The sequence below is a fragment of the Bos indicus x Bos taurus genome, chromosome 7, assembly GCF_003369695.1.
Source record: "Bos indicus x Bos taurus breed Angus x Brahman F1 hybrid chromosome 7, Bos_hybrid_MaternalHap_v2.0, whole genome shotgun sequence".
In the NCBI taxonomy this organism is placed as follows: domain Eukaryota; kingdom Metazoa; phylum Chordata; class Mammalia; order Artiodactyla; family Bovidae; genus Bos; species Bos indicus x Bos taurus.
In genome coordinates this window covers 51,096,907-51,122,997 of record NC_040082.1, presented here as the reverse complement: position 1 = coordinate 51,122,997, position 26,091 = coordinate 51,096,907, and the positions used below count along the sequence as shown (strand labels likewise).

General features: G+C 36.7%; 1 protein-coding gene across 1 annotated transcript; it reads left to right on the top strand.

Annotated features, from left to right (window-relative positions):
• The first annotated feature begins 986 nt into the window (after positions 1–986).
• LOC113895192 (serine protease inhibitor Kazal-type 13-like) lies at positions 987–15,752 on the top strand. The gene is made up of 5 exons (XM_027546040.1): positions 987–1,140; positions 2,174–2,275; positions 4,174–4,211; positions 5,057–5,184; positions 15,510–15,752. Exons 2-5 carry the CDS (start codon positions 2,206–2,208, stop codon positions 15,556–15,558), a joined length of 285 nt encoding a protein of 94 aa, XP_027401841.1. The 5' UTR covers positions 987–1,140; positions 2,174–2,205; the 3' UTR covers positions 15,559–15,752.
• Positions 15,753–26,091: the final 10,339 nt, after the last annotated feature.

Genomic DNA, 26,091 nt, shown 5'->3' with positions numbered 1-26,091 from the left:
CAAAAAGAAAGGAATGGATGAATGTGTAAGTCCCTAGGTAAGCTGATGTGGGAAGAAGGATAAATACAGAAATGTAGATGATAAATTACCAGAATTATAAGGCAGGGGCTGGGGGTGGGGGTAGGGGGAAGTGGAGCTAGTTCATCCTGCGTTTTCCCTATTCTGTAAAGAAGAGGTGAAATTTACTATTCAAAGTAATGTGGAGGTGTGTTTTGCTGAAAAAAAATTAGATAAAAAAAGGAAATTGTATGGATATGGGTGGCATAGGTAGCAATCTGACATTAAATAAGAGGCCTCTTTAGGAGTTTAGAGGGCCTGGATGAGTAATAATGATGGCAGGATTGTAGAGTTCATTGTATGGAATTTTTTCTACTTGCTCCACAGCCAAGGTCTGGGACAGGAAAACAGGATGCTAAATTTATCCTAGCTTGGAAGAAGGAGGGAAATATCAAGAGTAGGATGTCAAGAAAATATGGTCATGCCAAGGGGCTAATATAAATGTCAGTTTATGGGACTCAGACTGAGAAGGGAAGACAAACAGCAGAAGGTACACTGACTACTCTAGGAGAGCTTAAAGTGTGTGAGAGAGAAATTTTCCACATAATGGCAAACTTTCATGCTTGCCAACATTAAGGTGGAGTGGAGGGAAACAAATGAAAACATCAGAAGACTAAGGTTTTGCAGAGATTATTAATTGTGATACTGGACTTTCCCTGGCTGATGTCAGAAATCTTGTCCTAGAAAGAACAAAACAGATAAACCTTCTGAGAAGCAGGATGGGCTAAGCGACCTCTGGAGGCAGACACCAGGAAAAAGAACCAGACTTGTATCTAGTAAAATGTAAACCAGATTGTCTGGAATGAGGTAGGTAATTAATCTGCTTTGCAAATGTCATCTTGTCCTCATGATCCACAATCAAAAACCACAAGTACAGAACATCCATGTGTGTTCCTGCCTGCTGGAGCCTGAAACATCAGAGGAGGTGGTTCTTGCCAAACAATTGGTCGCTCAACTGAGCAGGGAGCCAGCCTCCTCTGCTCAACATGCCCCTGGCCATGGACTCACAGAACAGTAACTTTGCTCAAGGCTAGCTGTAACCTCAGGGTAACTACAGTAGACTTTTGCAGCAAGCCCATTCAGGTAAACAGCTCTTCAGATTCCTAGTCTAAGTCAGTGATGGTATCTCTCTCTCTTCTCTGTCATTATGTTTGTTTTCCTCCAGCATCCGCTTTTGTTTCCTCTGTAAGGCTAATATAGACCTCCCTTACTTCCCTATGTGCCCACTAACTGCAATTTGGAGAAGAGACAGAATGAATAGAGTAGGGCATAAGGAAGTTGAGTGTAAATAACTTGGAAATTATCTTCTCTCTGGGCTACATATGTCCATTCTTACAAAAGAAACTCCATGTATATTGATACTAGTATCAGTTGATATTCTCAATATCCTATGATGTTCACACTTTTTCTGAGGCTCACACTTCTAAAAACTGCTGAAGCTAGAATTTGAACTTGGATCTCACTGATAGACAGATGTCATCAAAATCATGTGTACCTATATATGAATCAAAAAAAATGATAATATCAACTATCTTGATTCATCTATCAGGAAAGGTATACACAATTTTTATGATCCCCAGACCAACAATTCCATTTTCAATCTATTCTTTGTATTTGAGCACATGTAAATGGCCTGGATGAAGAAACTTAGCTAGGAAACGGAGCATTTCAGTGTGGGAAAAACTGGAAGGAATTAAACAATGTGCATTATAAAGTGACATAGTCCTGATTGTACAAGATAGTCCTCAGATCATACCTCTTTTCTCAGAATTCTTAAAGTATCCATATTCATTAACCTTACTTTATGTTGTAGGATAAATTCATTTATATGTAACATGCCTGGGGTCAGTCCTGGTGATAGCCTTGAGGCTAATTTCTCTTCCAAGTCAAAACAGATTATAATAACACAATGCTTGCTGGCTGGGGGGAAAAAGTTATTTTAATGGTTTTCTTTCCCTCTTCAGGGCAGAAGAGCCTTCTTAGGTCTGAATCCTTAGAGACTAGGCCAGTTTGAGACCACCATGATCAAGTTCAATTCAGAGTAGTGGGTTATCTTAGGTTTGGAAAGACAGCTGTGCAAGAAATGATGAATAAACTGTCTTGAGCATTTCCACAGGCCTCTCCAAGCAGGGCATTAGGTGAGATCAAATGACTGCCTTTCCCTGTATGACCATATTTTTCCTGGAATCCTCTACTTTGGCACATATTGTTTTTTCAGGTAAGCAAAATTAGAAGAGAAACACCTGTTTTTTTCTTTTCATTGTAAAAAAGAAAAAGTCATTTGTGACTGGATGGGGAAAGTTTTGCTGAAACACAGGCCTTTAGGCTTGATAATACAAATTGGGTATCAATTGGGTATCACTATCGGAAAGGGGGGCTTCCCTGGTGGCTCAGATGGTAAAGACTCCGCCTGCAATATGGGAGACCTGGGTTCGATTCCTAGGTTGGGAAGATCCCCTGAAGAAGGGCATGGCAACCCATTCCAATATTTTTGCTTGGAGAATCCTTATGGACAGAGGAGCCTGGCAGGCTAAAGTCCATGGGGCCACACAGAATCAGACATGATTGAGTGACTTAGCACAGCACTATGGAAAGGGAGAGCTTCCCTGGTAGCTCAGCAGTAAAAGAATCTGCTGCCAAAGCAGGAGATGCAGGAGACACAGGTTCAATCCCTGTGTTGGGAAGATCCTCTAAAGTAGCAAATGGCAACTTGCCTGGATGATCCCATGAACAGAGGAGCCCGACAGGCTACAGTCCATGGTGGTCACAGAGTCAGACATGACTGAGTGACTGAGCACACACACACACATTAGAAAAGGGGTTACTATGGAAAATCCTCCATTATTTTGAAATCAAATAAATAACACATTTCTATATATAACCCATGGGTCAAGAAAAATCGAAATGCAATTTAAAATTATTTTGAACATGAGAAAAATGAAACAAAATGAACAAAAGTTTAGATTCAAAGAGTGTCATTACCTTCAAACCCTTCAGCTTCTACTGAAATTCCATCCTTATTCTTTATGTAACCAAACTTATTAGTCTCTAGTTTATTTTTTCTGTTTCTTCTTGCTCAAATATACATACGTATATTTTATAATTCTTCCTACTTTCTTACATAAAAGATAGCATAGTATAGGTACCTACTTGCATCCTGCTTTTCCCAGTTTAAGAATGTCTTGAAAACCAGTGCATATCAGTTTACAGGGATTTCCTCATTCTTTTATGCAATTGCATAAAACTTTATTGGATGAATATACCAAGGTTTATTCAGTCAGTCTTTAGGTGTACGGGAATTAGTGTGTGTCCGATATTTTGCAATAAAAACAATGCTGCAATAAATAATCTTATGCATATATATTTTTCTATTGTTGGAAGGTTATCTTCAGGGTAAATTCCCTGAATCATGATCAGATATGAATGCAAAGTAGTTTTGTTCAACATTGCCAAATTTCACTTCATAAAAGTTGTGCCAATCTGCATTCCCACCAGTAATAGATGGTATTTCAATATAGTTTTATAGCATTTTTCTTATCATACTGCATTTGAATATCTTTTACAAATTTAAGTGTCATTTCCCTATCTTCAGGGTTTCTGTGTATATACGATCCCTTTATGATAGGTGTTGCAAATATTTTTCCAGTTTATCAGAATTTTTTAGTTTATATGTTGTCATGAAAAAATTATTTTTATTTGAATGTCATAAAGTGTACCAGTTCTTTCTGTTATTGGACAGAGATCAATGAACCATTACCAGAAAGTCTTTCCTATGTTAAGATTAAAGAGCAATTCAGTTGTGTTATATTTTGATCTTTGAATATTTATTTTTAATGTTCAGATCATATAACCCCAAATAGTTTTTACTCTTTCTTCAATGACATAGCACATTTATAAATGAAGTCAGGACTGTGAAAAAGAATTAGAGAATAAATAAATGGATGAAGTAATTAACAAAGGCAGACCACCTACAAATTTTATTGCCATAAATTATTTTCTACACTTTGTGCAAATAAGTAATTACATTAGATTTCTTTATTCAATCAGTAACTTCAGTGAGTGAAATCAAATTCCATGGAGAACTACTAACCTATTGTGTCTGTTCTTTATTTGCAGAATTCTTCAAACCACATGATTACTCTGAATGGCCTGCGGTAAATTTAAATTCCTATCAGTTTTGAATTTTGATTTTAATCTGATCACTCTCTTGGAGGGATCTCAAACTGCATAGTGGTAAAGTAGAATGGAAGTTTTCTGTGTGACTTTGGGCATGTATCTTAACTTCGTCAGGCTTAAATTTACCCCCATGTAGCATAAGCATTATAATAATAAAATGCATCTCTGAATATTAAATGAAATAATCCCTGTCACTTAACCAAGGCCAAAAAGTTTAACAGTGGTACAATAGCTCAGGGGGTCAAGAATCTACCTGCAATGCAGGAGACAAAGGAGACGCGGTTTGATCCTTGAATTGGGAAGAGCCCCGGGAGAATGAAATGGTAACCCTCTCCAATATTCTTGTCTGGGAAATCCCATGGACAAAAGAATCTGGCTGGCTACAGTACAAAGGGTCGCAAAGAGTTGGATACAACTGAGAAGCTAAGCACATGTTCAGAATTTAATCCCAGTCTCAATACAGAACCCTCACTCTTAAGAACTACATTTAAACCCCTGTATTCTAGGAGTTCACATACCTATCTCTACTTACAAACTTCTGAGTTATTGGCATGGGGACTCCAAGTTTAAAGAAAAACTTTTCATTTGGGGTTTAAACTGAGTTATTACACTGTTTATGGCTTCAACAGATGATGAATGGGTGAGGACTTTGTAGTCAGAAAAGGAACTTGCCTAACTAAAGCCCAAAGGAGATGAAATCTTGAAAAAGATCCATTAACAAGTAACATCTGATATTACTTTTATGTGGGGCAGAAGTGACAGGCCAGAAATGGATGAGGTAAAATCGATCAGTTATTCATATGATATTTTATGATGTTTGCAGCCCCCGTGTAAAATATATTACCCACTGGATCCTCTTTATGATGCAGACTGTCCTGAAGTGACAGCGTATGTTTGTGGGACAAATGGCCTCACTTACAAGAATGAGTGTTTCCTTTGTGTTGATCAGTGGTAAGTTCAAAATAAGATACCATTATTTTCTCTCTATATTTCTTCACAGAAATTTCCAATAATTTTAGCAAGGAACTGGATTTGCTGATTCATGGATTTTTTCTTCTTTAATAGCCTCCATTGGCTCACAAAAGACTGGAATACTGGAGATAGACTACACATATAGTAAAGAGAAAAGTCTTTTTAAAAAAATGTAGTTAGCATTCAAAGTTGACTCATTTAAAAACAAAAGATAAAAAGCTTACACAATGTTTTGGCAGAATTGTACAGAGATTATATTAGTAGATAGTCTATAGATTGCATAAATAGAAATTCATTTTAAAAAAAATCAAATTTTCTTTAACAACTTACAGTGACATACCTATGAATAGCACCCATACCTTAGCTTGGAAGAAATAAATACAGGTACTGATACAGACATAGATACAGACATAGACAAAAACACAGGTGTAGATATACACATGAGTAACAAAGTGGTTATGTGGTCTTACATGGATAAAAATTGACAGTCAACTTTTAAAACTTTTTTTGCCTTTCAAATAAATTCAATGGGAAATTTAGATTAAAAATAATATTCCTTGTAATATGTTTTAGCTCTATTTGAAATTGTTTTTACAAATCAGTCTTGTTGTGTCTTGTAAGTAACTCTTTCATAACCTACGAGATCCTCTCTGTTGGGAGTTTCCAAGACTACCCTCAAGTTTGATGGTTCCCTAGTAGGACTTATAGAAGTCAGAAAAGCCATTATATGCATGGTAACAGTTTATTACAATGAAAGGATATGGAGTAAAATCAGCAAAGGCAGAAAACTCATTGGGTAGAGTCTGGGAGATCAAGCACCATCTTCCAGTTGTCCTCTACCAGGGGAGTCACAAAGGTAGTGCTTAAATTCTCCCAGCTATGATGTGTCATAACTTGTATAAAGTAATGCCAACCTAGGAAACCCACAAAAGCTTTGGTGTCTAGGCTTTTTAATGGGGACAGGCAACACCTACCTGACTGACAACTACTAGTCTCCAGCCCCCTCCCCTCAGGAGTTAAACTGATACAGAGTGACTTAGCACCACAGGTAAATAAAAACATTCACCTGAGGGTAAACTATCTGGCATGGCCTACGGCCCTAGGTTACAAAGTCATTCTTAGGCAGAATATCCCAAGGGTTTATAGGACTTCCTGGTGGCTCAGACAGCAAAGCATCTGCCTATAGTGTGGGAGACCTGGGTTCAATCCCTGTATCAGGAAGATCCTCTGGAGAAGGAAATGGCAACCCACTCCAGTATTCTTGCTTGGAAAATCCCATGGACGGAAAAGCCTAGTGGGCTACAGTCTGTGGGGTCACAAAGAGTCGGACATGACTGAGTGACTTCACTTTCCTTTGATTTGAGCATCTTGAGTCTGCTGAGCTAACTTCTTTATCCCTATCTTTCTTTGAGAAGAAACTTCATGGATTTCTGGCATCATGTTACCATGCCAAGAGAATTATTTCTGAGCACTGAAGGAAACAAGGTGTAGAAATTAGTCCAATAACAGTAATACTGGCTCATCTTCACAGCAAGTAGTAGCCTCAGAGGATGACTTTAAAGGAAAGAATTGGAAACTGAAAAATGTGAATTAAACAAGTATCTACCACTGATTTCTAAGAAAGAAGAATGAGAGTGCGTGAATATTATCGGACTATGTAGAAGATTAAATTACATAATGTGGTGGTTGTCACTTTCTCAGGCAGGGCTAATTAGGCAAGAAACTTGGAAGTGTCTTCTTAGTTCTTACACATAAGCTTTTTTCATACTGGCTGGTATTTGGGTACACACCACTACAATGACCAGCATAAGAAGGACCTACCCAGAATGGCCTGGGCTTTTGGAAATTAGAATAGGTTGACACAGAATTACATTGTGGGCTTGATTCTAATGACTACATTACATTAGGTTGTGGGCTACAACCTAATGACTTCTCAAAGATGGTTTTGAGATTTTCTTCAGCCTCAACTAGGAGACTTGAGAAAGTTTTAGAAGTTCTAAGATCATGCCTCCGATCTATTCTGGCTCTTTCTCTCTTTGTTTCCTCCCTTCTTTCATTCTTTCCTTCCCCCTCTCTTTTTCATTTTTCTTTCTTTTCCATTTTATAAGTGTGCCAGAGAATATTGATGCCAATGGCAGGGATGGTACAGGAGACTGTGTATTTGTTTTAATTCTCACTGTGACTTGCATGTATAAACTTGGCCTTTATGCCATTTCTGTATTCAGGGCAAAAAGAACAGTCCTGATGTTCTTTGAGTGAGGTCAAAACACTAAGGCTGTCTTTGCCCTTAGCTAGTGTTTTGAAGAAAAATTCTGATAAATTGGAATCATAATCCTGAGAGATATCCACCATTTAAGAACAATGTAAATCCCTCAGAAAAAGAAAAGAAAAAAGAAAACTGGAGAATACAAGCCTACTCAGTGTAGGGCCCTAATAATAACTACCAAGAAAACACAATTGTATGAAACACATCCCCAACTCTTCATAAATTTGTGGTCTTATGTGCCAAGAAGAAAATATTGCATAAGAAAATTCATGGCAATAGAAAACAGTATTGCTTCTGTTTAACTGGAACAGTGTATCACTAAATTTTTATGGTTGACAGTATTTTTAAAATCAGATTTTACTGAAAAATACAGATTTCTAATTTATTTTAAAAAATACAAAGTGAAGCTAGGACTTCACTTGCAAGAAAAGCAACAGTTATCTAGTAGCAACTCTCCGTCCAAATGGAGTCCAGGCATTTCAGAAAGCCACAGTCCCACCTCTCTCTATTGTGGGAAGGTGGCCCAACTCACTTACTTATATTACCAGCTTGGCTCCTACAAACAATTGTTTGCAACCCCTGAACCAGGAGATAAAATCAAATATATATCAAATGTAAGCCTAATATGGGGATTAGGATGGAGAGTCATTTGATGGAAGAGGCAGTTACAGGATAGAATTTCTTTTTTTTTTCCACAGATATTTTTCTCCCCTCCTTTCTTTCTCAGCTTCCTCCCACTCCCCATATGTGTGTGTGTATGTGTGTGTGTGTTTTCAGATTCCTTTCTATTATGTGAAAGTGAAAGCCACTCAGTCATGTCCAACTCTATGCGACCCCATGGACTATACCAGTCCATGGAATTCTCTAGGCCAGATACTGTGTTTAGTTACCAGTGCTAAACAGTAGGTCCTTGTTTATCTATTTTCTATATCAGTTCAATTCAGTCACTCAGTCGTGTGTGACTCTTTGTGATCCCATGGACTGCAGCACACCAGGCTTCCCTGTCCATCACCAAGTCTCAGAGCTTGTTCAAAATCATGTCCATTGAGTCGGTGATGTCATCCAACCATCTCATCCTCTGCCGTACCCTTCTCCTCCTGCCTTCTATCTTTCCCAGCATCAGGGTCTTTCTAGTGAGTCAGTTCTCCACATCAGGTGCCCAAAGTATTGGAGTTTCAGCTTCAACACCAGTTCTTCCAATTAATATTCAGGACTGATTTCCTTTAGGATGGACTGATTGGATCTCCTTGCAGTCCAAGGGACTCTCAAGAGTCTTCTCCAACACCACAGTTCAAAAGAATCAATTCTTCACTGCTCAGCTTTCTGTATAGTTCAATTCACATCCATACATGACTACTAGAAAAACCATAGCTCTGACTAGACAAACCACTGTTGGCAAAGTAACGTCTCTGCTTTTCAATATGCTGTCTAGATTGGTCATAGTTCTTCTTCCAAGGAGCAAGCATCTTTTAATTTCATGGCTGTAGTCATCATCTGCAGTTATTTTGGAGATCAAGAAAATAGTCTGTCACTGTTTTTATTGTTTCCCCATCTATTTGCCATGGAGTGATGGAACCGGATACCATGATCTTACTTTTTTGAATCTTGAGTTTTAAGCCAGCTTTTTCACTCTCCTCTTTCACTTTCATCAAGAGGCTCTTTAGCTCCTCTTCACTTTCTGCCATAAGGATGGTGTCATCTGCATATCTGAGGTTATTGTATTTCTCCCGGTAATCTTGATTCCAGCTTGTGCTTCATCAGCCCAGCATTTCACATGATGTACTCAGCATATAAGTTAAATAAGTAGGGTGACCATATACAGCCTTGATGTACTCCTTTCCCAATTTGGAACCAATCCAAAATTAATAATTATTATTATATAATTATATTATATACTATAATAAATATTATTAAAAGTATTATAAAATAATAATTATATATATATTAGTATGTATATGTTAATCCTAAACTCCTAATTTATTCCCCAAACCTCCTATCCCTTTTGGTAACCTTAAGCTTTTTCTATGTCTGTGAGTCTATTTCTATTTTGTAAATAAATTTACTTGCATTATTTTTAAGATTCCACATATCAGTTCAGTTGCTCAGTCGTGTCCGACTCTTTGCAACCCCATGAACCACAGCACACCAGGCCTCCCTGTCCATCACCAACTCCCAGAGTTCACCCAAACCCATGTCCATCGAGTCAATGATGCCATCCAACCATCTCATCTTCTGTCATCCCCTTCTCCTCCTGCCCTCAATCTTTTCCAGCATCAGGGTCTTTTAAAGTGAGTCAGCTCAGTCCTTCCAATGAAAACCCAGATCTGATCTCCTTTAGGATGGACTGGTTGTATCTCCTTGCAGTCCAAGGGACTCTCAAGAGTCTTCTCCAACACCACAGTTCAAAAGCATCAATTATTCTTCTATGAGTCTATTTCTGTTTTGTAAATAAGTTTATTTGTATCATTTTTAAGATTCCACATATAAGTGATATCATATGATATTTGTCTTTTTCCGATTTACTTAATATGATCATCTCCAGGTCCATCCATGTTGCTACAAATGGCATTATTTCATTATTTGCTATGGTTGAGTAATAGTCCCGTTGTGTGTGTGTGTGTGTGTGTGTGCGTGTGTACATACACACACGACATCTTCTTTATCCACTTATCTGTTGATAGACATTTAGGTTACCTCCATGTCTTGGCTACTGTAAATAGTGCTGCAGTGAAACTTGGGGTATTTGGGTCTCTTCAAATTAGTTATATCCAGATATATGCCCAGGAGTGGGATTGTAGGATCATATGGTAACTCTATTTTTTAGTTTTTTAAGGAACCTCTATATTAGTCTCCATAGAGGCTCTACCAATTTACTTTCCCACCAATGGTGTAGAATGGTTTCTTTTTCTCCACAGCCTCTCTAGCATTTATTATTTGTAGATTTTTAATAATAGCCATTCTATCTGATGTAAGGTGATAATTCGTAGTTTTGATTTGTATTTCTATTTTAACTAGGAATGTTGAGTATTTTTTCTTCTGTATATAGACTATCTGCATGTCTTCTTTGGAGAAATATCTATTTAGATTTTCTGCCCAGATTGGGTTCCTTGTTTGTTTTTATATTAAGCTGATGAGCTGTTTTTATATTTTGGAAATTAATCCCTTGTTGGTCTCAACGTTTGCAAATATTTTCTCCCAGCCTTTAGGTTGCCTTTTTGTTTTCATTATGGTTTCTTTTGCTGTGTAAAACCTTTTAAGTTTAATTAGGTCCCATTTGTTTGTTTTTGTTTTTCTTTCCATTATAAGACAGATCCAAAAACATACTGGTACGATTTATGTCATTGACTGTCCTACCTATATTTTGCTCTAGAAGCTTTGTAGTTTTATGGTATCTGGGCTTACATTTAGGTCTTTAACCCATTTTTGAATATAGTTATTAGAGAATGTTCTAATTTCATTCTTTTACATGTAGCTGTCCAGTTTTTCCAGCACCATTTATTGAAGAGGCTATCTTTGCCCCACTTATATTCTTGCCTCCTTTGTCAAAATTAAGGTACCTATGTGTGCATGGGTTTATTTCTTGTTTATATCTTGTTCCATAGGTCTATATTTCTGTTTTTGTGCCAGGACCGTACTGTCTTGATGACTGTAGCTTTGCCGTATAATTTGAAGTCAGGAAGATTGATTCTTCCAGCTCCATTCGTCTTTTTCAAGACTGCTCTGGCTATTCAGGGTATTTTGTGTTTCCATATGAATTGTGAAATTTTTTGTTCTAGTTCTGTGAAAAATGCCTATGTTAATTTGATAGGGATTGCATTGAATCTGTAGATGGCATTTGATAGTACAGTCATTTTCACAGTATTGATTCTTCTTACCCAGGAACATGGAATATCTCTCCATCTGTTTATGTCATCTTTGATTTCTTTGATTATTGTCTTATAATTTTCTGTGTACAGTTCTTTTGTCTCCTGAGCTAAGTTTATTCCTAGATATTTTATTCTTTTTGTTGCAATGGTGAATGGGGTTGATTACTTAATTTCTCTTTCTGCTTTTTCATTGTTATTATATAGAAATGCAAGTGATTTCTTTGTATTGATTTTGTATTCTGCAACTTTGCTAAATTCACTGATGAGCTCTAGTAATTTTCTGATACTATCTTTAGGGTTTTCTATGTACAGTATCATGTCATCTGCAAACAGTGAGAGCTTTACTTATTTTCCAATCTGGATTCCATTTATTTCTTTTTATTCTCTGATTGCTGTAGCTAGAACTTCCAGAACTACATTGAATAACAGTGGTGAAAGTGGACACCCTTGTCTTGTTCCTGATCTTAGGGGGAATGCTTTCAGTTTTTCACCACTGAGAATAATGTTTGCTGTAGGCTTATCTTATATGGCCTTTACTATGTTGAGGTAGGTTCCTTCTATGCCCATTTTTGGAAGAGTTTCAATCATAAATGGGTGCTGAATTTTGTCAAAGGCTTTTTCTGCATCTATTGAGATGATCATATGGTATTTATCTTTCAATTTGTTAATATGGTGTATCTCATTGATTGATTTGCATATATTGAAGAATCCTTGCATCCATGGAATAAACCCAACTTGATCATGATGTATGAGCTTTTTGACGTGTTGCTGAATACCGTTTGCTAAAATATTGTTGAAGATTTTTGTATCTATGTTCATCAGTGATGTTGGCCTGTACTTTTCTTTTTTGTGTGTTGTTTTTGTCTAGTTTTGGTATGAGGGTGATGAGTTTGGAAGTATTCCTTCCTCTGCAATTTTTTGAAAGAGTTTTAGAAGGATAGGCAAGAGCTCTGCATTGTCTGTTGTAACCTCTCCTTTTTAATTTCTAATTTTGTTGATTTGATTCTTCTCTCTCTTTTTTTGGATGAGTCTGGTTAAAGGTTTGTCAATTTTATCTTCTCAAAGAACCAGCTTTTAGTTTTATTAATCTTTACTATTGTTTCTTTCATTTCTTTTTCATTTATTTCTGCTCTGATTTTTATGAATTCTTCCCTCCTACTAATTTTTTGGGTTTTTGTTGTTGTTGTTCTTTTTCCAGTTGTTTTAGGTGTAAAGTTAGGTTGTCTATTTGATGTTTTTCTTGTTTCTTGAGGTAGGACTGTATTGCTATTAACTTCCCTCTGGGACTGCTTTTGCTGCATCCCATAGGTTTCAAGTTGTCATGTTTTCATTGTCATTTGTTTCTAGAAATTTTTTAAATTTCCCTTTTGATTTCTTCAGTAATCTGTTGGTTATTCAGAAACATATGGTTTAATCTCCATGTGTTTGTGTTTCTTACAGTTTTTTTTTTTCCTTGTAATTGATATCTAATCTCATAGCATTGTGTTCAGAGAAGATGCTTGATACGATTTCAATTTTCTTAAATTTACTGAGGTTTGATTTGTGACCCAAGATGTGGTCTATCCTGGAGAATGTTCCATGTGAACTTGAGAAGAAGGTGTATTCTTCTGCATTTGGATGGAATGTTTTGAAGATATCAATGAGATCCATCTCATCTAATGTATCATTTAAGACTTGTGTTTCATCTAATGTATCATTTAAGACTTGTGTTTCCTTATTAATATTCTGTTTTGATGATCTGTCCATTGGTGTGAGTGGGGTGTTAAAATCTCCTACTATTATTGTGTTATTGTCAATTTCTCCTTTTATGTCTGTTAATGTTTCCCTTATGTATTAAGGTGCTCCTATATTGGGTGAATAGATATATACAATTGTTATGTTTTCCTCTTGGACTGATTCCTTGATCATTATGTAGTATTCTTCCTTATCTCTTGTAATCTTTACTTTAAGATCTATTTTGTCTGATATGAGGATTGTTACTCCAGCTTTCTTTTGCTTCCCATTTGCATGGGATATATTTTTCCATCCTCTCACTTTCAGTCTATATGTGTCTTTAGGTCTGTAGTGGGTTTCCTGTAGATAGCATATATATGGGTCTTCTTTTTGTATCCATTCAGCCAGTCTATGTCTTTCTGTTGGGCATTTAATCCACTTATATTTAGAGTAATTATTGATATATATGTTCCTATTGTCATTTTCTTAATTGTTTGGGGTTGATTTTGTAGATCTTTTTCTTCTCTTGTATTTCTTGAATATTTAAGTCCCTTTAACATTTGCTGTAAAGCTGGTTTGGTGGTACTGACTTCTCTTAACTTTTGCTTGTCTGAAAAGCTTTCTATTCCTCCATCAATTTTGAATGAGATCCTTGCCAGGTACAGTAATCTTGGTTGTAGATTTTTCCCTTTCAGTATTTTAAATATATCCTGCCATTCCCTTCTGGCCTGCAGAGTTTCTGCTGAAAGATCAGCTGTTAAACATATGGGGTTTCCCTTGTATGTTACTTGTTGCTTTTCCCTTGCTGCTTTTAATATTCTTTATTTGTGTTTAGTCATTGTTACTTTGATTAGTAGGTGTCTTGGTGTGCTTCTCCTTTGGTTTACCCTGTATGGGACTCTCTGCACCTCTTGGACTTGATTGACCATTCCTTTTTCCATGTTGGGGAAATTTTCAATTATAACCTCTTCAAAATTTTTCTCATACCCTTTCTTTTTCTCCCCTTCTTCTGGAACCCCTATAATTCGAATGTTGGTGCATTTGATATTGTCCCAGAGGTCTCTGAGACTATCCTCAGTTCTTTTCATTCTTTTTACTTTATTCTGCTCTTCAGAAGTTATTTCCACCATTTTATCTTCCAGCTCACTGATTTGTTCTTCTGCTTCAGATATTCTGCTTTTGACTCCTTCTAGAGTACTCTTGCCTGGAAAATCCCATGGATGGAGGAGCCTGGTAGGCTGCAGTCCATGGGGTTGCTAAGAGTCAGACACGACTGAGCGACTTCACTTTCACTTTTCACTTTCATGCATTGGAGAAGGAAATGGCAACCCACTCCAGTGTTCTTGCCTGGAGAATCCCAGGGATGGGGGAGCCTGATGGGCTGCCATCTATGGGGTCGCATAGCGTTGGACATGACTGAAGCGACTTAGCAGCAGCAGCAGCAGAGTATTTTTAATTCCAGTAATTGTGTTGTTTGTCTCTGTATGTTTATTCTTTAATTCTTCTAGGTCTTTGTTGATTAATTCTCTCATTTTCTCCATTCTGTTTTCAAGGTTTTTGATCATCTTTACTATCATTATTCTGAATTCTTTTTCAGGTAGTTTACCTATTTCCTCTTCGTTTATTTGGACTTCTGTGTTTCTAGTTTGTTCCTTCATTTGTGTAGTATTTCTCTGCCTTTTCACTTTTTTTAAGTGATTGTGTTTGAGGTCTCCTTTTCCCAGGATTCAAGGTAGAAGTCTTTCTTCCTTTTGGTTTCTGCCCTCCTAAGGTTGGTCCAATGGTTTGTGTAAGCTTCATATAGGGTGAGATTTGTACTAGTTTTTGTTTGTTTGTTTGTTTGTTTTTCCTCTGATGGGCAAGGCTGAGGGAGGTGGTAATCCTGCCTGCTGATGACTGGATTTGTATTTTTGTTTTGTTTGTTGTTTAGATGAGGCATTATGCACAGGGTGCTACTGGTGGTTGGGTGATGCTGGGTCTTTTATTCAAGTGGTTTCCTTTGTGTGAGTTCTCACTATTTGATCCTCCCTAGGGTTAGTTCTCTGGTAGTCTAGGGTCTTTGAGTCAGTGGTCTCATTCCAAAAGCTCAGGGCTTGATCTTGAGTTTTGCGTGGTTCTATATATTTGTTTCCACTGGTCAGGTACTCCTGTCCACTCTCAGCTTGTGTTCTGCATACACTTCTGTGTCTGAAGGTGCATTGCTGATGTATTTGTGGGGAGAGATGTACTCCACATCCACCTACTCCTCCGTCAACTTCAGAACATTTTTTGAATAATTAAGACATGGGTGGGGAATGTGCCAACTGTGGTGATCATGAACAGAAATGGAAAAGAGATGGGGTAAAGGGAATTATAGAAGCAGCTTTCCTTCTCAGGACTTCATTTGGAAGAGAAAGGAATGTGAAGCAAAGCCCTCTTTCTTTATGATACTAATCTCTATTTTTTTCTCTTTCCTTTAGGGAATTTGGTCCTCATATTAAATTTGAAAAGTATGGAAAATGTGATTAATGGATAACCGAATGTTATACTTGCTTATTCTTTTCATGACTTCTGAAAATTATTTCTTTTGAAATTTGAAGATGTATATTAATTAAGTAACAGAACTCTATGCTTCATCCAAATTTGGAACAAAATTGGAAACAAAAGAAAACTAATGGAGAACTGAGTATCACATTTATTACAAATAAACACAATACTGAAAAGGGAGGTATTCAACTCTGGGTACTGATTGTTTCAAGTCACCTTTCATTTTGCTTGGGTCTGTTATCAAATATGTTTATGAACACTCCCTTGAGTCAATTTATCCAAAATTGCTGGTTTATCTGCAAGGTCAGTCCCTGTCCTGCTAATCTCACTTAAAGACATGAACAAAACAGAAAATATTCCCCCTACACTTGAATACAATTGTTTAAGAATTTCTACCTCAAATTCATGAATGAAGCCCACCTTCAGTAGTGTAGAAAAGAAGGGAATATTAATAGAAGGAAAGAAAAAGAGTTAAGAGCTTTGGGGAACAAGCATGTTTTTGAGAGAAAGGGAAAGAGTGCTTATCATTTGACCCTCAACTCAGGCATGCCTAATTCTCACTCCATCCCATCATTCATATTACACTGGTCAATAAATTCTCTTTTCTTTTTTTACTTAACCTGGTCTATAATCTCTCACTTATGGCTGAAAGATCTCAACTAATACAGAGAGATGAAATCACTATATTGAATCTGGAGAAATGAAAAATGAGGAGCTCTCTTCTTAGACTTTTGTGCTCTGTTCCTAGTACCTGTTGCTTCCACTAGATGCCAGCCTCACTGTTCTAACTCACTCTGAGGAACTGAGTCAGCAAAGTTCAGAAAAGAGCACACAAGTCTCTTCATCACCGTTTCAGTATATACACAGTCCGTCTCTGCTAATAGGCGAGACCTTTATCCTCTTATACCCTTCTCCCTCCTGTCTCCAGTGCCCTGGTCAGTAGGGTCCATCTGGGTGGCTCTCTGGAGCTGGGGTGATAAAGTTTCAGCTCTCTTGGGCCCCTCAAAGTAAAGAGGCTCTTAAAATACTGACCTTCTCTTATTAATTTTTATCATCTTTTATAGTTGAAGACTACTGCATTATTTCATCTTTCCATCTCTACCTCACAAAAAATAACAAAAGCAGAATCTTTTCCCCAAAAAGGAGGTGAAAGGTACAACTTGTGCTGCTATAGAATAAAAAAGAGAGAACCAGAAAAATTCTTTAATTTTCCCCCTCTTCAAAAAAGAGAGAGTCCACAATTATTCTAGTTTAGTAGGGAAATAAATAGGAATAGTTAGAAATCTCTGACTTATAAGTAGCTTCTCTGTAGTATGAAAATGCTGGGCTGACTAGGACATGAAAAACACATGGTACCTAAGCTCATATGAAAAGTAAACTGAGAATGGAAATACCCATCTGAAGCTTTAGATGAGAATACAAGTATTCCAGAAAAGGAAGGGGAACACTTACACCTTGGCCCAGTCTTATAAGCAGAGGTAAGTACTGACAATAACTAGCCCGTGTTCAGTGAGGACATGCTCCATGCCAAGTACTGTGTTTTATTTAGTCTCAGTGAATCCTCTCCACAGTCCTATGAGCCTGCTACCATTGTCATCACCATTTTACAAATGAGGTAATTAAACTTAGACAAGGTAAACTATGCAACCTTGTAGTTTACAAAGGAGGGTTGCAATTTAGACTCAATGACCCTGCTCCTAACCACAACCTTATGTTGTCTACAAACCCAGAAGGGACTAGAAATAACAGAGCCTAGAAGCATTCATGGACAAATAATGTATCAAAATAAAATTTTATTTGCAAAATTAGAAAACGATTCCTCAAATGGGAGCCAATTTTCCTGCTTATTTTTTCAGATGTTTAAATTAGCTGATACTCACTTTGTATCAACCTTTTAGATATAATCTGGCAATCCTCTGTTTTCTGATCTCCAGATCTACTTATTGTCTATAAAACAGTAAGATTTTTTTTTTTCAGAGCACAGGCAAATAAAACCTATTGATTTGTATAACAAACATTTATTGGGTGCCTATACTATGCCAGAGGAGAAGGCAATGGCACCCCACTCCTGTACTTTTGCCTAGAAAATCCCATGGGCAGAGGAGCCTGATAGGCTGCAGTCCATGGGGTTGCTAGAGTCGGACACGACTGAGCGACTTCACTTTCACTTTTCACTTTCATGCATTGGAGAAGGAAATGGCAACCCACTCCGGTGTTCTTGCCTGGAGAATCCCAGGGATGGGAAGCCTGGTTGGCTGCCGTCTATGGGGTCGCACAGAGTCGGACACGAAGCGACATAGCAGCAGCATACTATGCCAGACACCGTTCCAGGTACTAGGCAGATAAAGCCTCTATTCTCAAGGAGTTCACATTCAGATGGCCTTGTGCAGGAGTACAGAGCTGGAGGGAGAATAGTCGTTCAGTTGCTCAGTCATGTCTCTTTGTGAATCCATGAACTGCAGCATGCCAGGCTTCCCTGTCCTTCGCTATCTCCTGGAGTTTGGGCAAATTCATGTCCAATGAGCTGGTGATGCTATCTAACCATCTCATCCTCTGCCACCCCCTCCTCCTTTCACTTTCAATCTTTCCCATTATCAGGGTCTTTTCCAATGAGTCAGCTCTTTGCATCAGGTGGCCAAAGTATTGGAGCTTCAGCTTCAGCATCAGTCCTTCCAATAAATATTCAGGGCTATTTTCCTTAGGATCAACTGATTTGATCTTGCAGTCCAAGGGACTCTCAGGAGACTTCAGAACCACCATCCAAAAACATCAATTCTTTAGTGCTTAGCACTTCTTTATGGTCCAACTCTCACATCCATACGTGACTACTGGAAAAACCATAGCTTTGACTATACAGATCTTTGGCAGCAAAGTGATGTCTCTTCTTTTTAATACACTGTCGAAGTTTTTCATAGTTTTCCTTCCAAGGAGCAAGTGTCTTTTACTTTAACGACTGCACTCACTGTTCATAGTGATTTTGGAGACTAAGAAAATGAAATCTATCACTGCTTCAACTTTTCCCCCTTCTATATGCCATGAAATGATGGGACTGGATGCCATGATCTTCATTTTTTTCATGCTGAGTTTCAAGCCAGGTTTTTCACTCTCTTCTTTCAGCTCCAGCAAGAGGCTCTTAAGTTTCTCTCTACTTTCTGCCATTAGAGTAGTATCATCTGCATATCTAAGGTTGCTGATATTTTTCCTGGCAATCTTGATTCCAGCTTGTGGTTCATTTAGCCCCACATTTCACATGATGTACTCTTCATAGAAATTAAATAAGCAGGGTGACAATATACAGCCTTGTCAGACTCCTTTCTCAATTTTGAACCAGTCCATTGTTCCATGTCCAATTCTAACTGTTGCTTCTTTACCTGCCTACAGGTTTCTTAGGAGACAAGTAAGATATTCTGGTACTTCCATCTTTAAGAATTTTCCAGTTTGTTGTGATCCACATAGTCAAAGACTTTAGCATAGTCAATGAAGCAGAAGTAGATGTTTTTCTGGAATTTCCTTACTTTCTCTATGATCCAATGAATGTTGGCATTTTGACCTCTAGTTCCTTTCTTTTCTAAGCCCAGCTCTTTAGAAAACTTTAAATCAGTTTGGAAAATAACAACATTTGTGAAAAGTGTGAACCAATTTTATTGAAAGTCACTCTGTGATAAAATCTGCATGCTCAGTTTTCATAGGATATTCGTTCTTTTAAATGTCTTGTCATTTTCATGACCCAACTACAACATCTGTGCAAATGATTTCTTGTGCTTTTCCATGACCTGAGCTTCAGTCCCTTCTCTCCAATCTCCTGCTAGACCCTGTATCTGAATTTTCTATCATCTTACAATCGAAAGGTCCAAATTCAACCAAGCACCTCTCCACACAAGCCAACTCCTCTTCCCGATGGCCCAGTTTTAGTCCAAGGAGATTTATTTTGTTATGAGGCTCAACAATGCTATTCTTCCTTTATCTCCCTAGTGACTCCACCTTTAGCCATAAAGTCACCAAACTCTCAAGTGGAGTTCTTTAACCACTTTTATCTAAAGACCAATTATTTTTTTAATGTTCAACCCTTCAAAGATCAATAATTTTATAAAATGAAAAATGCATTACTAGAAAATTAAATGATAAAAATTTCTCATAAAATTAATTTTAATAAATTAAGTAAATGCAAATACAACATAAAAAAGAAAAAATTAGAAAACTGTACTTGTTTATTGAAATTGAGCAAATAGGTGATTAATATAGTTAATTGTTATTTTTTCACTCACAAGGTATTGTTTTTGCAATTATAATTGAGTAAAATAACAATTCCCAGTAAGAAACACCTACCTGATTATTTTGAAAGAATTGTGTTCCTGTAGTTTTATAGGTTTTAATATGCCCCTTGCTGGTTAACTCATCTAATCTTGTCTCCAGAGGATAAAGCTGCCTCAGAGGATAATGTATGTTTAAAACTTTTTCTGTTGTTTTATTTAAATAAAAAACAACCCAAACAATATTTACTTAAGTTTCTTAAGAAGCTATTTAAAGCAATTTCAACAAAGCTCAGGATATTCACTCTTAACTTTTATAGGATATAAAGAAAGTGATGTTGTATTTTTAAAACTGACATTTAATTTTTCATCAGTAACCAGTTCTAAAATGAGTTGTGTAAAATTACAGTTAAATTGAAATTAGATCTGATGAAAGAAACAGATCTGGATCCATTTCATGCATAAGTTTCCTATGCACGAAAGAAATAGATCTGGATCCATTCTATGCATGAAACAGAATCCAACAACATATTAAAAAGATCATACATCATCATACATCATGACCAAGTGGGCTTTATCCCAGGGATGCAAGGATTCTTCAATATTTGCAAATCAATCAATGTGATATACCACATTAACAAATTGAAAGATTAAAAACCATACAATTATCTCAATAGATGCAGAGAAAGCCTTTGACAAAATTCAACAGCTATTTATAATAAAAACCCTCCAGAAAGCAAGCAAAGAAGGAACATACCTCAATATAATAAAAGCCATATATGATAAACAGCAAACATTATTCTCAATGGAAAAAAACTGAAAGCATTTCCCCTAAATTCAGGAACAAGACAAGGGTGCCCACTCTCACCACTACTATTCAACATAGTTTTGGAAGTTTTAGCCACAGCAATAAGAGAAGAAAAAGAAATAAGAGAAATCCAGATTGGAAAAGAAGAAGTAAAACTCTCACTGTTTGCAGATGATATGATCCTCTGCATATAAAACCCTAAAGGTACCACTAGAAAAATACTAGAGTTAATCAATGAATATAGTAAAGTTGCAGGATATAAAATTAACACACAGAAATCCCTTGCATTCCTATACACTAACAATGAGAAAACAGAAAGAGAAATTAAGGAAACAATTTCATTCACCATTGCAAGGAAAAGAATAAAATACTTAGGAATAAATCTACCTAAGGAAACAAAAGACCTATATATAGAAAACTAGAAAACATTGATGAAATAAATCAAAGATGGCACAAATAGATGGAGAAATATACTCTGTTCGTGGGTCAGAAGAATCAATATAGTGAAAATGAGTATACTACCCAAAGCGATCTATAGATTCAATGCAAGTCCTATCAAGCTTCCAACAGTATTTTTCACAGAACTAGAAAAAATAATTTCACAATTTGTATGGAAATACAAAAACCCTCAAACAGCCAAAGCAATCTTGAGAAAGTAGAGTGGAACTGGAGGAATCAACCTGCCTGACTTCAGACTTTACTAACAAAGCTACAGTCATCGAGACAGTATGGTACCGGCACAAAGACAGAAATATAGATCAATGGAACAAAATAGAAAGCCCAGAGATAAATCCATGCACCTATGGACACCTTATCTTTGACAAAGGAGGCAAGAATATACAATGGAATAAAGACAATCTCTTTAACAAGTGGTGCTTAGATAACTGGTCAACCACCTGTAAAAGAATGAAACTAGAACACTTTCTAACACCATTCACAAAAATAAACTCAAAACGGATTAAAGATCTAAATGTAAGACCAGAAACTATAAAACTCTTTGAGGAAAAATAGGAAAAACACTCTCTGACAAAAATCATATCAGGATCCTCTATGACCCACCTCCCAGAGTAGTTATAAAAGCAAAAATAAACAGACCTAATTAAATTTAAAAGCTTTTGCACAATGAAGGGAACTATAAGCAAGGTGAAAAGACAGAGTTCAGAATGGGAGAAAATAACAGCAAACAAAGCAACTGACAAAGATTTATCTCAAAAGTATACAAGCAGCCCATGCAGCTCAATACCAGAAAAATAAGTGACCCAATCAAACAGACATTTCTCCAAAGAAGACATATAAATGGCTAACAAACACATGAAAAGATGCTCAACATCACTCATTATCAGAGAAATGAAAATCAAAACCACAATGAGGTACTATCTCATGCCAGTCAGAATGGCTGCTATCAAAAAGTCTACTAACAATAAATGCTGGAGAGAGTGTGGAAAAAAAGGGAACCCTCTTACACCATTGGTGAGAATGCAAACTAGTATAGCCACTATGGAGAACAGTGTGGAGATTCCTTTAAAAACTGGAAATAGAACTGCCATACTGTCAGGGGACATTCAACTTTAAGGGATCCAATATGTTGCATTGTCCTTTGTGTGCCATTTCTCAAGGACTCTGTGTTCCTTAGCAGTTCCTGGAATACAGGAACGAGTAGAGCTGCATGCAGTTCTCAGGACTGAGACCATGGGAAAGGGCACCTGCTTGGATTCCTTTTAGTCACTCCCTTCAGTGACTCTCTTCAGCGACCTTGTGTTTATTAGATTTTGTTGCAACTGGTGGAATTTCATTCTTTGTAATGGCTGAATAATTATTTTACTGAAGATATATAAGCATGCATTTCTGCTAATGAAATACCCTTGTTCCACTAGAGACTTGGGTCCCCTGCATCCTTCTTTCTGTCTTCATTTTACAACCTGCAGTAAAGGGGTTGGGTATATAAGCCCAATAAGTATGATTAATTAATTCAGCTTGAGCAGGGGGAGCAAAAGCAAGCAAAGCAAGCATAGCGACAAAAATATTTTCTGGATTCTGAGGCATTTCCTGTTGAGAAACCAGATTTTCAGCTTGATTAGCAAGGGTTTTTAATCTGTTTCCAAGCAGGGAGATCATGAGGTAGATGACGCTGAGTGCGGTGTTTTTTGGAAATCTCTAAAGCCACTATGGCTTGTATTGGAACCTCTTCTTTCTGGGGATTTTGCCTTTTCCTATCTTGAATGCCGGTAGTTCCCTGGGGGCAGATCTTTCGAAGAAGGAGCCAACTGACTTCGTTGGATCCATCTGGAGAAATATAAGCATATCTTTTTCTCTGTAATATTAATTTTTCAGATTTCCATTGTTTAGTCAACCCATCTTGATACCAAATGGGCAGAGGAAGGGAGGTATCTTTCAATGTCTCAAAATGTTTTTCTGCTGTTGTCAAAATATCTCCTTGTGGTAAGTTTAAAAAATTTAAAACAAATAAAGCTGTATTAACAATAGTTATAGCTTTAGAAAATAACTTATGTTGGAATCTAGTAAAGTCTGCTTTAGATAAGGAAGATAGTAGTGTTCCTGTGTATTCCCCCTTTTTAAATTTTGATTATTATTTTTAGTTTCAGTGTGTGATGTGTCCGTTTGACTATGTTTTGTGTCTGTGGATTATAAGGAATACCTGTAACATGTTTAATAGAAAATGAGTGTAAAAATTGTTTGAAGTGTCTAGAAATACAGGCAGGGCCATTGTCTGTTTTTATAGAACTAGGAGTTTTCATTACTGTAAAGCAAGTTAACAGGTGGGTTATAATATGTTGTGTAGTTTCACCTCGGAGAGGTGTGGCCCATATAAAAGAAGAATTTGTATCAATTGAGACATGTAGGAAGGAAGAGGGAGAAAGTTCAGGGCAGTGAGTTACATTCATCTGTCATAGTTCATTGGGTTGTAGTCCTCAAGGATTGATACCTTGTGTAATGGGTTAAAGATGTAGGGGCCTACAAGTAGAGAAATTTTTAATGATTTTTTTTTTTTTTGGTATGGCAGTATGGAATTTTTCAAATTTGGTGTAAGGACCCAGGACTATTGTGTAATAAAGCATATTGTTTCTTGGGAGTAGCAAAAGTAAAAAGTAAAAAGTTTATCAGCTTGTTTATTCCATGAGTCATAGGGCCAGGAAGGCAGGAATGTGTTCAAATATGGGTAATATAAATGGAAAGAGTGTGGTTTCTAATAATAGATTGTAGTTTGAAAAAAAGTTATTGAATAATAGGTTGATTGGAGTTTATAGTGGAAGTTTCTATATTTTATAATACAAAAACAATATAAGGAGTCAGAGACTATATTAATAGATTAAGGATGTAGGCGAATAACTTGAATAAGACCATATAATTTGTTTTGTTGAGCAGAATGAAATTTAGTATAAAAGACTTCATATTTTTTGAGAGACCAGAATGATGCTTTGGCGTTTTTACTCTCATCTATATAGAAAACATCAGCTTGAGGTATAGGCTGTGAGTTGACGATGTGGGAGATAATAAACTCAGTATTTTTGAAGAAATTCCAGAGCTTGTTAGAAGGATAATGAAACGAAATTTCTCCAAAATATTCCAGAAAAGTTATTTGGAAATCAGTAGAAGTTTGTAATGTGTCCTCAAGATTTATTAATAGGTATTACAATTTTATAAGGATTGGAGCCAATTAAAGTTTTAGTTTTATTTCTTTTATTGATAATGATTAGAATGATTAAATTAAGATAGGATGTAAGTGATTTTATCCCTCTAAAATGGGTATAGATCCATTTTATTGGGTGTTTTTGTTGGACAAGAAGTCCTGTGGGAGAATGAAGAGAGGGGAGTATAAATAATTTTAGAGGTAAATTAAGTCTAATATGTGTAAGAAATCACTTTTGCAATTTATTTTGTATTAAATAGAGTTTTTCTCGTGTTTCTTGTGAAAGTAAACGAGAGCTATTTAAATTGAGATCTCCTTTCAAAGTATTAAATAGATTAGTCAGTTGATAATTAGCAATGTCTAAAGAAGATCTAACCCAATTTATATCATCTAAAATTGAAAATCATTTAAGGTTGATAATTTATCAGTACGAATCTGTGTTAGTAATATGTTGTCTATTAACAACAAATCTTAAGTAATGGTAAGGTGTAGAGGTTTGAATATTTTCAGGGGCAATGATTAATCCAGTCTTTCAAGCATTGTTGAGCTATATTAAACATGTATTGAGTTTCTAAAACAGATGGAGCTGAAAACAATATATCATCCATGTAATGAATAACAAGAAAGTCAAGAAATTGTATTCTTACAGGTTTAAGGGCTTTGGCTATATAGTATTGGCACATGGTGGGAGAATTTATCATTTTTTGAGGTAGTACAGTCTATTGGTACCGTTTATGAGGCCCGGTGTGATTAGGATAAAGAAGAGAGAAAGCAAATCTCTCTCGGTCTAGAGGGTGCAAAGGTATATTTAAAAAACAATCTTGTAAATCTATAATAATAATATGCCAGTTTTGAGGAATAATGGTAGGTGATGGGATTTCTGGCTGTAATGTACCCATAGGTATTATAGATGCATTAACTTTTTTAAGGTCTGGTAAGAGATGGAGAAGACTCTTGAGAGTCTCTTGGACTGCAAGGAGATCCAACCAGTCCCTTCTAAAAGAGATTAGTCCTGGGTGTTCTTTGGAAGCAATGATGCTAAAGCTGAAACTCCAGTACTGTGGCCACCTCATGCGAAGAGCTGACTCATTGGAAAAGACTCTGATGCTGGGAGGGATTGGGGGCAGGAGGAGAAGGGGACGACAGAGGATGAGATGGCTGGATGGCATCACCGACTCAATGGACGTGAGTTTGAGTGAACTCCGGGAGTTGGTGATGGACAGGGAGGCCTGGTGTGCTGCGATTCATGGGGTCGCAAAGAGTCGGACATGACTGAGCGACTGAACTGAACTGAAGGATGCCATTTGCCAGATTTCTTTTTTATAACAAAAATGGGAGAGTTCCAAAGGGAATAAGATTTCTCAATATGTTTTCATTTCAATTGTGTATCTATAAGTTCTTTAGCAGTTTGTAATTTTTCTTTTGTAAGGGGCCACTGCTCTGTCCAAATAGGCTCGTCATTTTTCCAAGTTATTTTAATAATTGCATTGTTTGTTAAATGAGCAGTGGCCTCTAAGAAAAATGTGGAATGTATATCTGAGTTTACCATTGCATAAGTAAATCCCTTCCTATTAGATTAAGGGGTACATCTATCACATAAGGTTCTAATGTTGTAGGCTGGCCTTTTGGTCTCTCACAAGGATAAATTTGAATACTTTGATAGGCTTCTTGTATTTTGGTTTGAGAAACTCCTGTAATTTGGCAAGAAATTTTTTGTATAGTCCAAGATTTGGGCCACAAGTGTTTGGAAATAATAGTGATATCAGATCCAGTATCTAGGAGACCAGAAAATCTTTTACCATTAATTT

Coding starts and splice junctions, on each gene's coding strand:
- LOC113895192 (XM_027546040.1), top strand. CDS start 2,206: ATGACTGCCTTTCCCTGTATGACCATATTTTTCCTGGAATCCTCTACT. Junction 2,276..4,173: donor GGCACATATTGTTTTTTCAG/GTAAGCAAAATT, acceptor CTTTATTTGCAG/AATTCTTCAAACCACATGAT. Junction 4,212..5,056: donor ATTACTCTGAATGGCCTGCG/GTAAATTTAAAT, acceptor TGATGTTTGCAG/CCCCCGTGTAAAATATATTA.